Genomic DNA, 22404 nt, shown 5'->3' on the forward strand with positions numbered 1-22404 from the left:
GTGTGATCAGTAGGTATATGGCTCAACCAGGAAGACAACATTGGATTGCTCTGAATTGGTTAATGAGATTTCTAAAAGGAAATACTGGAGTAGGTATTAAGTTTGAGAAATCAAATGCAGTTAATGGAGATGAGCTAATTGGTTTTGTGGACTCAGATTTTGCAGCAAATCTGGACTCCAGGAAGTTACAAACAGGTTACATCTTCAAGTTGTTTGGATCTGCTGTGAGTTGGAAATCAAGCCTTCAATCAGTGGTTGCTCTATCAACTACTGAAGCAGCGTATATGGGGCTTACTGAAGCAGTTAAAGAAGCAGTTTGGCTTAAAGGTATTGTTGGAGAGTTTGGTGTAAAGCTGGACAGTGTGAAGGTATTTTGTGATAACCAAAGTGCTTTGCACTTAGCAAAGCATCAAGTTTTCTACGAGAGATCCAAACACATTGATGTAAGACTACATTTCATTAGAGATGTAGTGAGTAAAGGGACTGTAGAGGTCTTAAAGGTATCAGCAGACCACAATGCTGAGGACATGTTGACTAAGGCATTGCCTAGAGAGAAGTTCAGGTATTGCTCAAGTCTTGTTAATGTGATTCCTTGAGAGGATATCACATGGTTAGCTCTGTAATGGGGCAAGTATTTTTTAGGGGAATCGAGCTCTGGAGTGTTACTGCATTTTCTGCATCCAAGGTGGAGATTTGAAATGAGGAGTGTCTGCCGAAAATAAACAATATAGCTTCAGTCAAGGACTGAAATATATGGCTTCAGTTGAGGACTGAATTTGCACACTTCAGTTTCAGTTTTCTACATGACTGAAGAGATGGTTATTTTTCTTATATAACTCTCTTATTCAGCGTGAGTTTTGTAGATGAAAAATTCGTTACGGGTGTGAGAGAAAACAAGAGTGAAGAGATTGGGGATATTCATGCTATGCGATTTAGCTGAAGGGGTTAATCTTCTTCTTTCCAGTTTTGGATCTTGTATTCTACATCATTTCCATCTTCGATTAATAATATTCCATCGTGAACCCTTCGTGGATGTTAGCTTCGGCTGAACCACGTTAAATCTTGTGTTCTTGAGTGATTGCGGTAGTTTTCGATTTATAGTTTTCTTGTTCATTGTTCAATCTTGTCAACTTGTCTAACAAGTATCTATAAATATAATATTCCAGCCCAGTGCAGCCCCAGCTAAGATCCGCCATGACGTTACTCGCGGGTAAATTGCTTATCCCTAGGAACAGTATCTATAAACATAATAAGATTATATCATGTGTTCCCAAAATAGGAATTTGAGATTATTTTTCTAGAATGGAGGGAGTAGTTTTTAATGTCAATGTTGTTGGAAATATGGTTTTATGCCAAATCTGAAAATTATTATTTAATTAAATATTTATTATTTAATTAAAATAATAATTGGATGTTAATCTACATCTCGAGTAGATCAACGTGATATACTTGAAGTCTCAAAACCGATTTCCGGTGAGTGAGATATTGTATGTCAAAGTTTGGATGTTGAAGAGGGAAAATCAGTTTCAACTTCTGCGTTCAACGATTGCGGCCACCTACCGCAGCCGCCGGAATTGACTGTTTCAACTTCTGCGTTCAACGATTGCGGCCACCTACCGCAGCCGCCGGAGTTGACTGCCGATCCGTTCACACTCGGTTTAACACCTATAAATATGGGTGTGTGGTGAGCTTTAGAATTCACTCTGAAAACTCACAACTCACAACTCACAAAATAGTCTGCATTCTGCATTCCACCTCTAGCTCAGTTTTCGATCCTTATTCAGTTCGCCGGAGCTCGCCGGATTGTGGTGCTACATCCGCCGAGACGAAGTCGTTTTACCTTTGGGGAAGATACGCCAAACCGAAGAGCACTACTGGGGCGATAATCTTCTTGCGGGAAGAGATTCATCTCGACTCGACTTAGTTTATACGTATAATTTATTTATACAGTATATTTCAGTTGTATACAATTATTTGAGTTGTAATTTCTCAAATTATTTTCTTTGTAATATTTTCAATTATTTTGAGTTGTAATATCTCAAAATATTTATTTTGTAATATCTCGATCGTGTACCCGGTTCTAACAATCGCAAGAAGATTATGCTCTGCCGTTGATACACGTTCGAGAAATGGCTCACACCGACGTCAATATGGACGGCTCCACCACCTCTGCAACCATTGCTTCAACCACGTCGTCAATGTTTTCCTCGATGGGGGCTTCATCGTCAACATCTAGAACTATTGGTCTTGCCGAGAAACCATCAACGTTCTCAGGCAAGAACTTCAAATATTGGCAAGAGAAGATGCTATTCTACCTCACAACCGTGGGGTTTGCCGGATTCTTAATGGAGGATAAACCTCCAACCCCGAGTGAAGGGGAGACGAGCCAAGAAATTCGTGCCGGATATTTAAACTGGTGCCGCGGCGACTACTTGTGCCGTAACACCGTTCTCATGTCTCTGGACGAACGGCTCTATCGTGTTTTCAAGGTTCATGAAACCGCGAAACAATTGTGGGAGGCCCTTGATTTGAAATATCAAGTGGACAAGGCAAATACTACCAAGTATATTGTCGCCAAATGGTTGGAATACAAAATGGTCGACTCCCGGCCATTGATGGACCAAGTGGAAGAATTCCAAAATCTTTCACATGAGGTTCAAGCCGAAGGGATGCCCTTGGCGGATGCATTGCTCGTTGCAATCATCATAGAGAAATTACCTCCTAGTTGGAGAAAATTTCAAAACCTTTTGAAGCATGAGCGCTCGGAGATGTCCGTGCCGATATTAATATCCAAGCTTCAAATGGAGGATCACGTGAGAAGTCGTGATCAAAAGGGAAAAGCTCCGATGGAGGCAAAGGCCAATCTCACCGAGAAAGGCGGTCCCTCCAACAAACGTGGTCGCCCTAACCCTAATAATAAGGGTAAAGGGAAGCAAAGCGGTAGTCAACCATCAAAGTTTGATGGTGTATGTTATAATTGTGACAAAAAAGGTCACATGGCTAAGGATTGCCGCAAGCCAAAGCGGAAGAAAGCAAATGGCAACGTGAACAACGTCGAGAAGGACTTCGACGATTGGAACCACGATGACTTTGCTGCCATGATCTCCGAGGTGAATCATGTGGACAACCCGAACGCTTGGTTCGTGGATACCGGCGCTACCGTCCATATATGCATAAATCGTGAGTTGTTCCACAACTACAAGGAAGTGGAAAACAAAACGATAATGGAGGCTAGCGAGCGGACATCCCAAGTCCTTGGCATGGGAGATGTGATTCTTCAACTCACGTCGGGCGTGGAGATCACATTAAAAGACGTATTACACGTTCCAACTGTCCGAAAGAATTTAATTTCGGGCTTTAGGCTTACGAATAAGGATTTTGAATTGTTTTTCAAATCTGACTATGTTGTAATACGCAAGTGGGGAAAGTTCCTAGGGAAAGGCTATGCCTCCGAAGGACTTTTCAAACTTGGTGTAAGAGCTTGTAAGCCTGCCAAGGCTAAGATCAATAAATATGCATCAACCTCTTCTGCTTACTTGATTGAGTGTTCTGATTTATGGCATTGTAGACTTGGACATGTTAATCTAAATGCTATAAAGAGATTAGTAAAAATGAATTTACTAAAAGTTGATGAATACAACTCACAAGAAAAATGTGAAGTTTGTGTTGAAGCCAAAATGGCTAAGTTACCGTTTAAATCGGTAAAAAGGAGCACTCAACCTTTGGAACTTATTCACACCGATGTTTGTGATTTAAAGTTCGTGCAAACTAGAGGTGGCAAGAAGTACTTTATCACCTTTATAGACGATTGCACAAAGTATTGTTACCTTTACTTATTGAAAAGTAAAGATGAGGCTATTGAAGCTTTTATAAACTTCAAAAATGAAGCCGAGAATCAACTTGGATGTCGAATTAAGATGGTTCGAAGTGATAGAGGTGGAGAGTATGTAGCTCCGTTTGCTGAATTATGCAACGAAAGTGGTATAATCCATCAAACGACGGCTCCTTATTCACCACAATCTAACGGCGTTGCTGAACGCAAGAATCGAACTCTTAAGGAGATGATGAATGCCTTGTTGATTAGTTCAGGATTACCCCAGAACATGTGGGGGGAAGCTGTCTTAACGGCCAACTATATCTTGAACAAGATTCCACTCAAAGGGAAAGATGTAACTCCCTATGAGCTATGGAAAGGAAGGAAACCTTCGTATAAATACCTCAAAGTGTGGGGGTGTTTAGCCAAGGTAGAAGTGCCTTTACCAAAGCAAGTTACAATAGGACCTAAAACGGTGGATTGTATCTTCATTGGTCATGCACTTAATAGCAGTGCCTATCGTTTTATAGTGCACAGATCGGAGATACCTGATATACATGTTGGGACAACGATAGAATCAAGGAATGCTATATTCTTTGAAAATATCTATCCTAACAAGGATAAAGGTACATCGAACTCTAATGATGGAGTTGATGGTGATGCTACAGGTTCTAAACCTATGGAAGTAGCTAGTAATTCTACTCAAGTAGATGATGCCACGGGTTCTAATCATGTACCACCTAATAGGAAAAGACCAAGGTCTAAACCTATGGATGTAGAACCGAGACGTGGGGAACGAGTTAGAAAAGCTAATGTCTATGGACCGGATTATGTTGTCTTGATGCTAGATGGCGAACCGGTGACGATCAAAGAAGCTTTATCTGGCTCAGATGCAGCTCTCTGGAAAGAAGCCATCGATATTGAGATTGATTCCATTATGCAGAATCATACTTGGGTGCTAGTAGATCTACCACCTGGTGCTAAAGCTTTAGGATGCAAATGGATCCTAAAGAAGAAGTACAAATCTGATGGTACTATAGATAAGTACAAAGCCCGACTTGTCGTTCAAGGTTTCAGGCAGAAAGAAGGGTACGATTTCTTCGATACCTATTCACCTGTGACTAGACTAACATCTATTCGGATGCTTCTCGCTATTGCTGCCTTGCACAATCTCGAGATTCACCAAATGGATGTGAAAACTGCGTTCTTGTATGGCGAGTTGGAAGATGAAATATATATGAAGCAACCTGAAGGGTTTGTAGTACCTGGGCAAGAGCACAAAGTATGCAAACTTCAAAGGTCTTTATATGGGTTGAAGCAAGCACCGCTTCAATGGCATTTAAAATTTGACAGTGTAATGTTGTCAAATGGATTCAGAATCAATGAGTGCGATAAATGTATCTACATTAAGAATTCTAATAACGGATATGTTATTGTTTGTCTTTATGTAGATGACATGCTCATCATGGGAAGTAATTCCCGAGTGATTCAAGAAACCAAAGGCATGCTAAGTAAAAATTTTAGTATGAAAGATATGGGCTTAGCTGATGTTATCCTTGGAATTAAAATTCTAAGAAGACCTGATGGTATTGCTATAACACAATCTCACTACGTTGAGAAAGTGTTAAAGAAATTCAACGCTTTTGACAAGCCAATAGCTAAGACACCATGGGAACCTAATGTGCATTTGAGTGTACACAAGGGAGAACCTGTTGACGCGTTAGAATATGCGAAGATTATTGGGAGCCTGATGTATCTAACAAATTGCACTCGTCCCGATATAGCATGCTCGGTCAACAAGTTGAGCAGCTTTACAGCTAACCCTAGTAATGAACATTGGAAAGCTCTTGAAAGGGTTTTGAGATATTTGAAATATACTCAAAACTATGCGATTCATTATACTAGGGAACCCTCTGTACTTGAAGGGTACTGTGATGCAAATTGGATATCTGATGCCAAAGACTCGTTTTCAACGAGCGGTTATGTATTCACTGTGGGGGGTGGTGCTGTGTCTTGGAAATCCAAGAAGCAAACATGTATTGCTAGATCGACCATGGAATCAGAATTCATAGCTTTGGATAAAGCTGGTGAAGAAGCCGAGTGGCTTAGAAATTTCCTCGAGGATATTCCATGTTGGTCAAAACCTGTGTCGTCCGTGATAATTCATTGTGATAGTCAAGCTGCTATCGGACGAGCACAAAACCATTTGTATAACGGTAAGTCGAGACATATTCGTCGACGTCATAATACCGTGAGACATTTGATCACTAGTGGAGTTATCTCAATTGATTATATAAGATCAATTGATAACATAGCGGATCCTTTGACAAAAAGTATCCATCGAGATCAAATGTATAAACTGTTAGGGGGAATGGGTTTGAAGTCCACAAATTAAGGATAATCATAGTGGCAACCCAACCATGATGACTGGAGGATCCCAAGAACTTGGTTCAATGGGACAACTAAGTTATGAAAATCCGTGTGTTGAACACTCGAATTGCCTATTCCTTGTAGAACAGTGAGTGTTCGGAAACCTGCACGTGGTGAGGTTAAGTCTTTGACTTTTAATGACTCTAGAACTCCTCGAAGAGGACAAGTATAGCAGGATACTTGAGTTAAGAGTCACCTATGTAAGTGTGAAGTGGGGCCGCTTCGATTGAAACACTTATGAATCCAAAGAGGTGTTCCAAGGCCTGTAATGGACACAAACGTGAGAACGAATAAGGATTGAAGCAATATTGTGTCAATATTGTTGACTAAGTATACACCGAGGAGGACTAGTTCAAGGAACACAATCCACTAGGCCGCCGGTATACTCGATAATATTGACTATGGCAGGTTCAAAGCCACAAGCTACCTTTCCAAAAGCAATGTTGTTTCTTAAGAAGACTGAGCTAAATGTCTGCATACATACGCATACTGATTTCTCACTCATGTGGGGGATTGTTGGAAATATGGTTTTATGCCTAATCTGAAAATTATTATTTAATTAAATATTTATTATTTAATTAAAATAATAATTGGATGTTAATCTACATCTCGAGTAGATCAACGTGATATACTTGAAGTCTCAAAACCGATTTCCGGTGAGTGAGATATTGTATGTCAAAGTTTGATTGTTGAAGAGGGAAAATCAGTTTCAACTTCTGCGTTCAACGATTGCGGCCACCTACCGCAGCCGCCGGAATTGACTGTTTCAACTTCTGCGTTCAACGATTGCGGCCACCTACCGCAGCCGCCGGAGTTGACTGCCGATCCGTTCACACTCGGTTTAACACCTATAAATATGGGTGTGTGGTGAGCTTTAGAATTCACTCTGAAAACTCACAACTCACAACTCACAAAATAGTCTGCATTCTGCATTCCACCTCTAGCTCAGTTTTCGATCCTTATTCAGTTCGCCGGAGCTCGCCGGATTGTGGTGCTACATCCGCCGAGACGAAGTCGTTTTACCTTTGGGGAAGATACGCCAAACCGAAGAGCACTACCGGGGCGATAATCTTCTTGCGGGAAGAGATTCATCTCGACTCGACTTAGTTTATACGTATAATTTATTTATACAATATATTTCAGTTGTATACAATTATTTGAGTTGTAATTTCTCAAATTATTTTCTTTGTAATATTTTCAATTATTTTGAGTTGTAATATCTCAAAATATTTATTTTGTAATATCTCGATCGTGTACCCGGTTCTAACAAATGTATATTCTCGTTGAGACATATCATCGAACACGTAGTGTCCTTTCAAGCAAGCAGAGTTTAGCAAAATGAATTCTCGAGAAATTGCAAGCTGAAGTATTAAATTCTAAAATCAATCAAAAAATAAAAATAAAAATAAAAAGTGACATTCTGATAAAAAGTAATCGAAGTACCTATTTTTATATATTATCATTCCAAATGGAACACTCCAAACTTTTGTGAATTGGGGATTTTCAATTGTAATTCATCTATCAACAATTGAATTTATTTTTTCTTCCCTTTTCTCCATCTTGAATCATAGTTTCGTGAATTTGCAGCTCAAGGATTTTTGCTTTCCAAGAATTTTTCTCTCAGGTATTACCTACAAGCTTCCGAAAATTGGGGAATGCCGTAATCCAGCTTCAATTTAGTTTGTGCCTTATCTTCTTATTTTCTTACAATTGCTGTTTGAAATTTCTTGCATATATATATATATTTGACGATTGTAAGTAAATCAAGAAATTGACCATTTCTTTATCTAGATGATATGCCGTTTATTGCTCGGTTAATTGCTTTTTAAGTCAAATTTGGAATTCTGTTGATTCATTCATTGAAAATCATTTCTCATGTTCATACATGGCAAAGGGAAAATGTTGAATGCTGATGTCATTTGCCCGCTAAACTCCAAAATTCTTGATGAAAAGCTCGAGATTTTGGTGATTCTCGATTCACTAAAAACAAAAGAGAACAATTTTTGAGGAGACTATAATTTTCGTGGATGAGAGAGTATATGATTCGATGTACTTGGAAATAACTGTAAGAAAATTAAGGTGGGGGTAATAGCCCTCCACCACCGATTGTAAAAGTAAATAGCCGCCTAATCGTGTGCGTGTGTTGGCTAAGGTAAGGGGTTAATGTCTAAGGCCAAAGTCTTGGGTTCAAGTCCCCTGTGGTGCGGCCATTTAATTTAATCTAATAATGTAAATTTATCAAAAAAAAAAAAAATAGCCGCCTAATCTCCATTTAATTGTATCCAAAAGCTGTCGTGATTATTTTTGTGCTCAACTATACGATTGTCATTTGCTATTGTCATTACATATAATGATATAAGAATTAGGCCGACTGCAAAATAGTAAAGCATTATACTTCCATGATCTTGTCCAAAAACTAAGCAGAAACTATGTTATCATCCAACACTTTTGTTTGATATATGAAGCATTGTTCAGAGCCCTCGAACAATGGATGCCGGCGCGATTCTCCCCAGACGGCGCCTCATAGGCGCAACGTGGAGGGAAGCCTTAGCCAGGAAGCAGAGCCGCCTCCTAGCTGAATTTCTCTGGAGAAACTCTGCCCCGATGAAGCCGGCGGAAGAAACGGCATCGCAGGATTCGGAAGCAGAGCTTCACATTCAGACAACACTATCCCCTGATTTGCTCAACCAAATTTTCATGTTGCTCCCTGCTGAATCCCTCTTCAGGCTGCAGTTTGTGTGCAAGCAATGGTTCGGATTGATCAATACCCCTACTTTCGTGACTAGCCACGCTCGGAAATCGGAGACAGTTTTGTTATCTCAACATTTGGCCTTTTGGCCTAACGAAGGGAAGCCAAAGGCGTACTTCCATTTCTTGAGTTTGGATTGTTTGAGCAGTAGCTTTGTGGAGTCAAGTGTGCCCGATCTGGCTAGCGTTCGAGCAAGCTACAACGGCTTGGTTCTTGCATCTAATGGGAGGAGGAAGAGATTGGTGCTCATGAATCCCATCACAGGGAAGCATGTTGAGCTTCCATTAGGTGTTTCGAGTCACCATCTATGTGAATCATTTGGTATAGCATTTTGTAGTGAGGCGAAAACGTATAAAGTTGTGCACTTGTTTCGTGAGGTATTAGGGGGTGTTGGCTGTGAGATCTTGAGCGTTGATACAAGGAAATGGATGAGAATCAAGGGGCCTCATGAATCAATACGGGTTAGGCAGATGCCGGTGTCTGTGGGTGGATCGTTGCACTGGCTGGCGTCTAAGCGGGAGCGTGATTGCTTCGTCTCCATGGATGTGAGAGGTGAGAGGTTTGTCGCCAAGAAGCTGCCCGCGAAGAGGGAGTGGGGCGATAGGCTGGTGGAGATAGGAGGGAGTCTTGGATTTGTGAGTCATGCAGAGGTTAATACATTTCAAGTATGGATTATGAATGGGTTGGGGGAGTGTTGGATGAAGAGATGTAGCATCAATTTGAGTGGTTGTGTTCCGGTTTGTAGCCGGAGAGACGGGGAGGAGATGGTGCTCGAGTCCGCTGGGGGTCGCTTGTGTGTTTACAACTTTGGTAGGGATGAAACGAGGGTGGTGAATGGTGGTGGTGAGCCATGGTTTGGGAAGAAGATAAACAGGCTTTATATTCCTCATCGGAACACTCTTAATTGTATCATGTGGTGAGCAAATATATATATGTATCAACAATTTGTAATGTAATTCCTTTTCCTTCTAAATAAAGGTGTCAAAACAGGTCTGATCCATCATATTTTTGGCCTGCACGAATTGCATATTTGGCAGAGTTGGCTTGTTTGGTAGAGTTGGAGGGTCGAGGCGGCGCGGGGTTTGAGGAGGCGAAGGAGGCAGCGATACATGGCGGCGAGAGGAAGCGGTGGATGACAAAGGTGGGAGGGGAGGAAGAGGAAGGAGAGAATGAGGTACTGGTGGTGGTGAGAAATAAGGTGGGGAGGCGACAGGTAGTAAAAAAATCAAATGAGAGAGAGAGTAATGAATTGATTAAGAATTTTAATTAAGCTCGAATTATGCTCCAAAAGGAAATCATGCCATGTTACTTGGGACGGTCCAAAAAGGAATACAAATCATAAATAATGGGACAGATGGAGTAATATATTTAACTGAGATGTTTTTTTTATTATATGTCGAATTAATATCATGATTGGTAGAATGCATAACATTTGTAAAATGTAGTAATATGTTATTTGGTACGATGTATTAAGATTATATCAAGTTAATAATAGTTATAATTATGATTTGTATTACGTATACCACCTTCGTAGGTAGTATACAGAATCCCTCAATTCAGTTCGGGCTTTTAATTTGTAAAAGGGTTGTGTGTTTCGTATTACCTCTTACCAAACAAGATATTAGGGTATGATAGATATATTATACACTCTAATCACATGTACCAAACGAGCCCTTGGTATATATTTACCTCCTTCGTCCTATTACTAACATCCCAAAAAAATACAGCATGCAAATTAAAGAATGATGATTTAGATTATAAAGTGATTGTTTAAACTCAATTAAAATAGTAAATGGGAGAGAGAAAGAGAAAGTAGTAGAAAGTAAATGAAAATAAAGTGAAAATTGGGCACACAAATTAAAAACGTTCGTCAGTGCAGCGAATAGGGTCAAGGTGGTGGGGCGGCCGATAGGGTTCGGCATGTGTGAGTTCAATTATAAAAACCTAAGTTTAATTAAAAAAATTACGATCATAATTTTAAATTTAACACCGACTATACGGTCATTAAGTCTAGAAAATACAAAATTAATAAATATATGTAACGACCGACGGTCTCTAAAGATACAAACGATCGTTAAATAATTAAAAAATAGTTACCGTTAAAACAACCAAATTATGTCATTTTTTGACTAATATACTTTAATATATTTCATTTTTTGAGCTGAGACACTCGTTTTTTTTTTTCTTTTTTTTTTGTTGAGACATTATAATTGAGACAATCTAAAAAGAAAATTGGACCGTTAATAAATGGATTATATCTATATATATATATATATATATATATATATATATATATATCCAATTATTAAAACTTAAGAATTAAGAAATTGATGCTATGTTAAGAGTACATTTTTGTGTTTAAAGTTTGTTGAATTTATGTGTATATGTATATATTGATTATTACTTTCTCCGTCCTTAAAAACTATGGTCCAATGAAAATGTCATTAGTTTTAAGAAAAAATATGGTAATTGTGTTTGAATGGAGATTGAATTTCACATTTTTTTGTAATTAATGAGATGAGAAGTTTGTGAGGTCATTTCCAAATAAGGAAAGATTATAACTTTTAGGAACATTCCAATACGATAATTAGACCATAATTTTCAGGGATGGATGTAGTATTATTTAATTAAGTAAGTGGGTTTAATTAAAATTTTACTTTGAACTTAATCAAATTAGGATCTGAATGTTGTATATATTTCATCTCAAAATATATTTCTGATTGCAAATATTTTTAGTTAAAAAATATATTATTCTAATTTAAAATTATCTTAATTAGTGATTAATAGCTAGAACACAATAACTTAAATTTTGATAAGCGAAAAAGTTTAGAATTCTTTTTCTTAGAGAAATTATTTTATTTTTGATAGATGAAAATATTGTTTTTATCAATTTGGGAAGGAGAAAAGAAAAATAATACTAAGTGGTATAACATCAAAATGATGTCTTTTAACTAAGAAAGCAAGATCGAAAAAATTCGTTAAAAAAATAATGATGATTTACTAAAATACCTATAAACAAGTAGTATTAAATAAAATAAAAAATCAAAATATAATTCTTTTTTATTACTACTATTGTTTTGTTGTGGATGTTCCGGCGCTGCCCACCCCGGCCCAATCAAATCCTAAATAGGGTAAATAATAACCAAACACCCTCTAAATAGGATCTTCCAATGTCAATACGCATTCGCGTCTGAGAAAGATTTCACGCTCATCGGCGGCCGATCGCCTGCTTCCAAGAGGTAGAACACATCAGTTACAGACAACCCAATTTTACTGTAAACAGGTAAATTTTTATAGGACTCGGTCGTACATCGCTGTTATTTATTTTTTACACTACTTTTTATTAATTGAGACGGTTTTGGGAGTCGAGCTTCAGTTATTTCTGTGTTTCTCCGATGATCATATCGATTTAATGTTTCCTTGGGAGTTTAATGATTTTTTGGTGAATCTTTCTTCTTTTTATCATTTTCTATGTGAAAAAGTTAGAATTATTGCCACAATTGAACTGAATTTAGAAAGGGGATTGCTATAATTTTGCAAAATTTACACTTTTCGATGCTACTCTATTTTATAGATATGCCTATGTTTGGTGATGTAGTTGAGTCGATGTATTAAGAGCTTCTCAATGGTTCAATTGCCGTCAATCGTCGTTAATACTTCATCTGTCCACAAAAAGGATTAATTGCTTGTAAATAATGTTTTGCTTCTTCTGACAGAAAGAGTGGCACGATGACAAAATTCGCACGAGGAGAAACGAGTAGCTTGCTGAGGCGGGCGGAAGAAGAAATGAAGCTGCTCGAAGAAGAGAAGAAGCAGCAGCAGGAGCCAAAGAGCAGTCCCATTGTTGTGCCTCACCTCCCCATAGATTGCATCTTCCACATCATTGCCTGGCTTCCACTTGAATCATTACTAGCATCAAGGTTCGTCTCCAAGGCCTGGTATGGGATTGTCAATGCTCCTGATTTTATCAATGCCCATCTGCAACGATCAAGTATCGGATTGATATACTTGACCCCGGATGTGAAGTCAGCCAGGAAAGTCGATTTTAGTGTTGATGGCAAGGTTTTAGGACTAGACTCTGTTTCTGTACTTCACTGGCACCTCTTCAACCCACGCACCCGGTTTCAGATCAAGTATTTGGAGATGGGAGATGGGAAGAGCACGATAAAGGAGTATAACGTGACTTGCACGGGGCATATCAAGGCGACGTGCCATGGCTTGATCGTTCTCGAAAACACTGCAAAGAGGAAAGGGTTGATCGTGATGAACCCTGTGACGCGGGAGGTGAAAACAGAGCCTTTGGGAACTATCTGTAGCTTTCAAAGTGAGTCGTATGGATTAGCCTTTTGCGAAGAGACAAGCAGGTACAAGTTGGTGCACTTGTTTAAGGACGCCTTGCAGTACATCGGGTGTGAGATCATGTGCATCGGGGGTGGGACGTGGAGGATTGTTGAAGGACCCCCTCATGGATTGATGAGTTGGTTGGGATACCCACCGGTTTCTGCCATCGGAGCTCTGCATTGGATCCCACACTTGGATCAGAATGAGCACATCGTGTCAATGGTGGTGAAGGACGAAGAGTTTGTGAAGACACCTCTCCCCAAGAGGGGTGGGATTCACGATCGTGTTATTGAGATGGATGGCAGTCTTGGGTTCGTGCGTTATCGGTCACCCATAGTAATGGAAGTGTGGATTTTGAGGAGTTTGGGAGGCGGAGGTTGGGCGAAGCAGCAGAGCGTGATGCTGGATTGGGCGAGGCCTATGGTTGCTCTGTTTTGTGTGAGGGCGGGTGGGGAGTTGGTTTTCAAGTATGGGGACCATCTATATGCGTATGATCGCCGTGTGCAGCTGATGAGGAAGATCGAGGCCACCAACGAATGGCATTCCTCCCCCGCTTGCTACTTACCTCATGTCAACACTCTTAAATCATGGACCAATCCTTCAACTTAACATAACCAAGGGAACGTCGCTTTTGGAAATATACAAGTAAGAATTATTACTTCTATATATCAAGGGAAATCATCATTATATGTATACTCTTCCAACTCTAAATCTGCTCATCTTAGTCGAGTATTAATGTTCGATGTGTGAACGTTTTGAATACTGTATCTTTAATTTATTTAGGGGCGTTTGGTTTGATAATATGATAGATAAGATTGATTGGATTAGATAGTGATTAAAATTTAAATTATCCACCAACTTTATGATGGTAAATAGTAATTACTTAGGGGGTGTATTCGTTCAGGATTTTTATAGATTTTAAAAGTCCGTGGATTTTAAAAGTCTATAGAATTCTCTCAGATTTTTCATGATTTTAAATGAATTCCTGCCTGGATTTTTAATGAATTACCAAGAATTTGACGTGATTTCTACGGATTTGAAATCCACAAATCCAGCGAGCGCTGGGATTCAACGGGCGGTAGAGAGGAACCCAGCGCCCGCTGGGAGGATTTGACGTAATTTATTACAAACAAATTACTCACTTTGTTGAGAGTATAATCTTATGCCTCAAGGACTCAACCGGTGCATGATATCCTGCACGTCCACGGCGGTGAAAAATTGTAATCCTCCTGGTGCTGCACCATGAACTTGACCAGCTGCTCCGCCGTCATCTGCTGCGCCCCCGCCGTGAACCGCCAAAACGCCTCTCTCACGTCCGGCAGCGGCTCCGACTCGCTGATCTTGAACTTCCGGTTGAAGCACCCGAACATCTTGTAATAATTGTAGCTCCCCATTTCCCTCTCTCTAACTACCTCTTTCCCTCTCTTCTTACCCACCACGCGGAATCTCTGCCTGCATGTATACATATACGGAATCTCTGCCTGCATGTATACATATACATCATCCGCGATTATGTATCTATAATAATCTCTATCCATTTGGATTCTTTTTCCTCGGTGTCATTCTCGATCAAAATCATGTAAACATGAATTCTACAAATAAAAAAATTCGAACAAAGAAAATTGAAGGGGAAAAAGGATGAAATCAACGTGGTTGTGGTTTTGGTTTTGGGATGAAGAAAGTGGTGGGAATAATCACGTAACCATGAATTGTTACAGCAGAAAATTCAAAAAAAAAAAAGGGAAAAAGATGAAAATATAGATGGAATGTGGTTTTGGGAAGAAAAAAGTTGATGGAATTTGGATTGAGGAAGAAGAAAGCTAAAATTAAGAACAATGTGAGGCTGGAAATAACCTCGCCCGGCTCTGTCTCATCTGGTGTGAATGGAATGGTTTTGACATCATCAGTATGTCCACAGCTACTTGTTAGTCCACAAGCACATGTTTCTTCATCCAGCGAGCGCTGGGTGTCAGTTAGTCCACAAGCACATGTTTCTTCATCCAGCGAGCGCTGGGTGTCAGCCGACGCTGGCTTCTTCAGCCGCGTCCGTTGGTACCCAGCGAGCGCTGTAAACTCTCAAGATTTGAATTCTCGTGGTCCGAGCTCGGATTTGTTCATGTGTATTTTTTGAATGAAATCCATGGAAATCAGTCTAATGATAAAATCCGTAGATTTTTAAATACACCCAGATTTTCATAGACTTTTAAAAGTCTTAAACGAATACACCCAGATTTTGATAGACTTTTTAAAGTTTTGAACTAATACACCCAGACTTTAAAAGACTTTTAAAAGTCTTAAACTAATACACCCAGATTTTAAAAGTATATAGAAATCTATTAAAGTCTTGAACTAATACACCCCCCTTAATTGCATGATTAGAGTGTGGGCTGAGTTATTCATTACGGACTTAATTATACAAAACTAGTTGTACAAATTAAATACTCCCTCCGTCCACCAATTGAAGGCCTACTTGCCTTTTTGGTCCGTCCACAAAAACAAGCTCTACCTATTTTTGGTAAGTTTTTATTCATTATTTAATCAAAAAAGTCAAAGATTCTTTACAAAAAAGTGGGACCCTTTCTCCACTCAACTAATAAAAATACAATTTTTTCTTAAAACCCGTGTTTTTTCATATAGGCCTTTAATTGGTGGACGGAGGGAGTACTTGATTAAGTTGAATTATTTTATTAACCAGGTCTTATCACTCAAACCATACGCTGAGTGGTTGGACTTTGTTCTTGATAATCCTTATCTAAGAAGTGATATCACTATAACCCAATTCATTGTATACAAGCATGGTTCCTAAGTTAACTAACGCATAAAAATTCATTTTTATGCGATCTATCTCGATATGTACATATATAACTCATGTACATATATAACTCAACAAACATATTTAAGAACTTGAAATCAATTGATATGTATAGAATTAAAGTTGAGCTAAAATAAAAATTCATTTTAAGTTATAAATCATGAATTATTTTTAGTTTTTGGATTATGAAAATCTACAATGAATTCATCATTTATGTTGCGGTCGTGCCCACGATGGCAGCCACCCACCATCGTGCCCACGAAGGTGGCGGTCGTGGTCACGATGGCAACAATCATGGGCACGATGGTGGATGCCATAGTGGGCACGCCAAATGTCTCCAATCGTGGACACACTCCAGTTGTGGTCTCGGCAGCCATGGCTCCATTTTGTTGTGTTTTGTTATATTGTTTGGTTAAACACATGATCATAGTTCTAATGTCTTATATACATTGATTTTGTAGGATAATTGTGATTGGAAAAGACCTATCTTGCTCTATGTCACCCGTGGAGTGAATCTTTACATGAGGGTAGTGTATTCAAGGAGGTTAAGAAGGTTTTGTTTGAATTTGACAGTAATGCAACTTTGGATAGATTTCAATCCGGTGTCGTGGGAGGTTGATTGATTTGAGGAGAAATCATAGTGCAAGTAATGCCCTACATCACTTGCTAGCTCGACAATTGAGAGGTTGTGATATACCCCATGATGAGTCTTAGTTTCAAATTGCTGGAATGACCTTTCATTTTGGGGCGACAGATTATGCCCTTGTCAACGGACTTCACTTCGGCAACTATTGTTTTGATCCATATGCAATTTATACAATTCCCAAGAGCAGAATTTTTTGTAGATATTTTAAGGGTGAATCTACAAAAGTGAGTGTGTTGCCAAGAAATTCAATGAGATGAGACTTGGCGAAAATGTGGAAGACTATTGGCTTTCGTGTTATGTTTTGTATATTTTACATATATATTCTACTTACATCTTGAGAGTCTCAATGTACATAACTTCGAACTGTTTATCGTTTATTTGATATTACAAATTAAACTTCATTAGCAAAGTATTGTTTAAAACATAATATAATACAAAAAATAAGTCAATGACCATTTTTTAGGTGAAATCGATTGATTTTAATAATTTTACGATGGCACGCAAAAGCCACCGTGACCATGATCGTAGGTATGCCATTGTGCTCGTGGCTGCCACGATCGTGCCCTTGATCGTGCTCACAATCGTGTCCATGGTCGTGAGCACGATCGTGTGCTTGATCGTGAGCACAATCATGTCCGCGGTCGTGATTTGACCTGATTATTAAACACTAACATCTATGCAACACAAAATAAATCAAACTCAACCAAAATAAACATTAAAATAGATATCATAGATAGTTAAAGGTCACAAAAAGTTCAATAATTATTATATTTCTTCTCGGAGGGGCATTGGACATCCCCTAATAGCATGACCCTCACCACGACTATTGCTACATCCTTTTTTCCTCCTGCGCCTCCGACTCGGTTGTGCTCTCCCCTCATCTTGAAAAGGTTGCTTATGTGCGACCTATATGTTTACATGAAATCAAAACCTTCAAATAACGAAATAATCATGAAAGCCGATAATAAAATTACCATCGTGAGGTTAAGAACACCATCGTGTGCACCTACCGTGTGCACCATCGTGATTTGTGACCTTAAGATCACGTTCTCCATAAATAATTTTTCGACTAGTAGACGCATTATTCATACCTTTATATGAAGTGAGAAACACAAAGAATTCTCCCTTGAAGTTTTCTTCTTTATCTTTTGTCGATGTTTCGAATGCTAGTATAAGGATTTTGATTTTCTTTTTCGTGGTGTTTTTGTTTCTTTTGTAAAAAGTTATGTACTTATGTTGTGTTAAACAACCACAAGTCTCACACTATTACTACCACCAACAACATCATACTCACAAAATTTATTAAATACTTAGTCTCATCCGAAAATCTTCACCAAATCTGCAGTTCAATTAATGACGATCCGAAGATTATGGCGTGTCGTGCTCACAACCGCACGATCGGGGGCACGATAGTAGATCACAGCCGTGCCCACGATACGACTACAATCATGTGCACGCGTCAGACCTGCACAGAAAACGGAGAGAGTGCGTGTTGACTTTTTAAAAAAGTGGTGGGGACTTTAAGGGTATTTTAATTTAGTCATTTTACATATTTTGGTATGCAAAAGAATGAGTTTTAGAGAGAGGACATATAACTTATTAGTTTTATGTTGTGGTATTTATTTCTAGGTTTGCACATAGAAATATATGCACTTCAAGTAAAGGCGCGACTAGCTACAAAAACTAACAATAACGAGCCATTCGTTGTTAATTTTTAATTTCAAGCTTAACGGCGGATTGCCGACACCTTGATCATAATATCTAGTAATTTTATATTTTTATGTATTTCTTAAATTATCTATCGTTTTCGCATTGTTAATAAAGAATATACTCCGCATTTTTTATTATTTAAATCATCTATCATTGCGGCGTCGTTAAATATTTACTTTATTTGTAATTTTTATATACTTCACCCGTCCATAAAAAAGAGTTGTACACTGAACACGAATTTTAATAAATTTGTTAAAGTTATTGTGAGTTGAATAAATGTACAATTTGTCGAGGTAATGTTAGTAAAAAAAAGTGAAATAAAATTACATTAATTATTAGGTAAAAAATGGAATAAAGATACAATAAAGATATAATTTATAAATAAATATAGAAGAATGTAGAATATATGATAGTTCAAACAGTGAAGGGGAACACTATTTTGTGGACAAATAAAAATGGGTAAGTGAAATTCTTCTTCGTGTACTAAGGGAGTATTGAATAGAAAAATCGTTGTTAGAGAATCGTTAATAATAAATATAATTTATATATTATTTTCAAATATAATTTCCTATTATACACTAGTCGTTCAATATAATATTTTACTTATTAAAGTAAATGCTCATAGAATTGTTAAATATAGTTTAATTACTTTTTAAATTTAAATGTAATAAATAAATATAACATCGTTGTAGCATCATTAAATGTAACTTTTATTAGTTTTTAAAATAAATATTTTGTCGTAAAAAGTTGTTAAATATATATATTTTTAAAATATCTTTATTAGATTACATTTCTGTCGTTGAAAAGTCGCTAAATACTCCCTCCGTCCCCCAAATAACTTCATAGTAGGGGACGACATGGATTTTAAGGAAAAGTTGTTAAGTGTAATGATTATGGAGAAAAAGTGTTATAATTAATATTGGAAGTGGTGAAAATGTGTTATAATTAGTATTGAAAATGGTGAAACGTTGAAAAGTAAGAATAAATAAAATATTAGTGGTGGGTTAATTTTTCAAAATGGATAATAAGTTATTTGGGGACGAATAAAAGTATAATTTAATTCCTACTTTGTCATCTCCCCCAAAATCAGATCCAGAATTTTAATCGCAAAATCCCGGCCCTGTCCACCTCGAGGCCCGCCATCCCCACCCATATGTATCGAGAACCACCAATCCCATTTCATACATTGTCCTCGATCGTCGCTTGATCCAGAACCGTCGTTCGAGCTCATACGTCGTCAATCCCGCTGCCCTCACAGCTCATTGTTTGAGGAACCCTTATCTTCGTCGAGCTTGCAGTTTTTTCTGCGAACCATTTATTCTATTTATCATAGCCACATTTATTCGAGCTTGCATAAAATATTTATTCAGTAAAGAACATGGAACATATGACATAAACATGACTAGAATATTATTCCAATTATTGATCAGCCCAATCATGCAACTTCTTCAATAATCAATTGATTCCCTATTCCACATTGTTAATATTCTATCTAACATAACCACATTTATGTTTTATGGATTATCAACTACCACTACAATCACCCAACCACAATATTTTATATAATTTTTTTAGTTATAATATTTTAATTGTAAATTAAAATAATAGACAAATAAACCATTTATTTTTAAGCTAATAATTAAATAAACCATTAAAATACTTTTATCCATCCAGTCGCATGATTGAACTATTTTGTTTTAGCAAACAAGTTAACTCATTAAAATATAGAAAGTGTTTGGACAACATTAAGATATATTGCAAATATTAATTGAAAAAAAAAATCAACTGATTCTCGCATCAAATAAAATATATACACTCGCTTTCACGATTGGGGTCTCTCTTGTTCAGATCATTGAGTTTTTTCTTTTTTCTTTTCTAGTATCCTATGTGATGGTCGAACTTATACTCCAAAGGCCAACCACCACCAAACGCAATAGTTTTATGTGTAAAGTCGCAGGTTGCATGTCTTTCCCCCACCCCCCGAGCACTACAAAAAAACGCACGATTACCGACGGCATTTTGCCGTCGGTAATAAGACACGGCCGCCGGTGATAAAGGCTACCGGCGGCGTTACCGGCGGCAACTCGCCGTCGCTAACCGGCTCGTCGGTAACCCCATTACCGACGGCGATCGACCGCCGCCGGCAATTAACGGCGGCGAAGCCGCCGGCATTTCCGCAGTTAAATACCGCCGTTGAACGGCGGAGAGTTGCCGGAAAATTACCGACAGCAAATGCCGTCGGTAATTAGCGGCGGCGAGATCACCGTCGGTAATTTCCACCGGACGGTGGTGGCGCACACGCCGGAGCTGTTCAAGGTATTACCGAGGGCAAAATGCTGTCGGTAATTACCGACGGCATTTGCCCTCGGTAATATTTTTTAATTTATTTTTTTTATTTTATTTTTTTTTATTTATTTATTTTATTTATTTATTTTATTTATTTATTTATTTTATTGTATATCCACAATTTATTTCGGTATTTATACAGTATTGCATAATTTAGACGAACTTCCCAGTCGGTCACCCATCTTAGTTGTGCTCTAAGTCAAGCACGCTTAACCTTGAAGTTCTTTTCGAATGGTCACCAGTACAGAACACTCATATTATTGATATATATAGTATCTATTAATTCATTTAAAGTCTACTTCAATATACAATATCATATATATTCATAACCTTAGAATATGTCGAGATGATATACAAAAAATATTGTTAATTACGGATTGGGCTCGTTTCCGTTCTTATTTTTATGTCGGAAAAATATTTATTAATTAATTTATTATTAATTTTCGATTTTTTTTTTTATCAATCTAGTTTATACACCATTCATAACCTTTGTGTTGATTGATGAGTGAATCACTAATCAAATTAACATTATTTAGTTATAATTATAAGTTTCTCACTAACAATTTTGAATGCTTAGCAATAATATTAGAGTAGTGATGATTGATGAGTGAATCACTAATCAAATTAACATTCTTAAGTTATAATTATAAGATTCTTACTAAGAATCTTGAATTCTTAAGTAATATCTTACATTAGTGATGAGTGATGTGTGAATCACTAATCAAATTAACATTATTAAGTTATAATTATAAGTTTCTTACTAATAATCTTGAATGCTTAGTAATAATATTAGATTAGTGATGATTGATGAGTGAATCACTAATCAAGTGAATCACTAATCAAATTAACATTCTTAAATTATAATTATAAGTTTCTTACTAAAAATCTTGAATTCTTAGTAATAATCTTGGATTAGTGATGATTGATGAGTGAATCACTAATCAAATTAACATTCTTAAGTTATAATTATAAGATTCTTACTAAGAATCTTGAATTCTTAGTAATAATCTTGGATTAGTGATGATTGATGAGTGAATCACTAATCAAATTAACATTCTAAAGTTATAATTATAAGATTCTTACTAAGAATCTTGAATTCTCAAGTAATATCTTACATTAGTGATGAGTGATATGTGAATCACTAATCAAATTAACATTATTAAGTTATAATTATAAGTTTCTTACTAATAATCTTGAATGCTTAGTAATAATATTACATTAGTGATGATTGATGAGTGAATCACTAATCAAGTGAATCACTAATCAAATTAACATTATTAAGTTATAATTATAAGTTTCTTACTAATAATCTTGAATGCTTAGTAATAATATTAGATTAGTGATGATTGATGAGTGAATCACTAATCAAATTAACATTCTTAAGTTATAATTATAAGATTCTTACTAAGAATCTTGAATTCTTAGTAATAATCTTGGATTAGTGATGATTGATGAGTAAATCACTAATCAAATTAACATTCTTAAGTTATAATTATAAGATTCTTACTAAGAATCTTGAATTCTCAAGTAATATCTTACATTAGTGATGAGTGATA

The 22404-nt window shown here is 37.3% G+C and overlaps 2 protein-coding genes and 1 long non-coding RNA gene across 7 annotated transcripts; all 3 read left to right on the top strand.

The window, feature by feature from the left end:
* The first annotated feature begins 1318 nt into the window (after nucleotides 1-1318).
* On the top strand, nucleotides 1319-2060 carry LOC131010175 (uncharacterized). The gene is made up of 2 exons (XR_009096491.1): nucleotides 1319-1677; nucleotides 1785-2060. It is a non-coding gene; the product is annotated as an uncharacterized LOC131010175 (long non-coding RNA).
* Nucleotides 2061-7668: 5608 nt separating this feature from the next.
* Nucleotides 7669-10502, top strand: LOC131010176 (F-box/LRR-repeat/kelch-repeat protein At2g27520-like). Of its 3 annotated transcripts, XM_057937599.1 has the most exons (3): nucleotides 7672-7868; nucleotides 8720-9909; nucleotides 10031-10502. In XM_057937599.1, coding segments are annotated over exons 2-3 (1179 nt in total). In that variant the 5' UTR covers nucleotides 7672-7868; nucleotides 8720-8731; the 3' UTR covers nucleotides 10032-10502. The 3 variants fall into 3 exon arrangements, with proteins under 3 accessions (XP_057793581.1, XP_057793582.1, XP_057793580.1); XM_057937598.1 differs by lacking the exon at nucleotides 10031-10502 and having other exon boundaries at nucleotides 7669-7868; nucleotides 8710-9996; XM_057937597.1 differs by lacking the exon at nucleotides 10031-10502 and having other exon boundaries at nucleotides 7673-7868; nucleotides 8720-9996.
* A 1561-nt stretch (nucleotides 10503-12063) lies between these two features.
* LOC131010178 (F-box protein CPR1-like) lies at nucleotides 12064-17139 on the top strand. Of its 3 annotated transcripts, none has more exons than XM_057937600.1 (3): nucleotides 12082-12276; nucleotides 12710-13979; nucleotides 16608-17139. In XM_057937600.1, exon 2 carries the CDS (start codon nucleotides 12723-12725, stop codon nucleotides 13941-13943), a length of 1221 nt encoding a protein of 406 aa, XP_057793583.1. In that variant the 5' UTR covers nucleotides 12082-12276; nucleotides 12710-12722; the 3' UTR covers nucleotides 13944-13979; nucleotides 16608-17139. The 3 variants fall into 3 exon arrangements, with proteins under 3 accessions (XP_057793584.1, XP_057793583.1, XP_057793586.1); XM_057937603.1 differs by lacking the exon at nucleotides 16608-17139 and adding an exon at nucleotides 14390-14407; XM_057937601.1 differs by lacking the exon at nucleotides 16608-17139 and having other exon boundaries at nucleotides 12064-12276; nucleotides 12710-14161.
* The last annotated feature ends 5265 nt before the right edge of the window (nucleotides 17140-22404 follow it).

Source organism: Salvia miltiorrhiza, chromosome 2 (genome assembly GCF_028751815.1).
Source record: "Salvia miltiorrhiza cultivar Shanhuang (shh) chromosome 2, IMPLAD_Smil_shh, whole genome shotgun sequence".
In the NCBI taxonomy this organism is placed as follows: Eukaryota; Viridiplantae; Streptophyta; class Magnoliopsida; order Lamiales; family Lamiaceae; genus Salvia; species Salvia miltiorrhiza.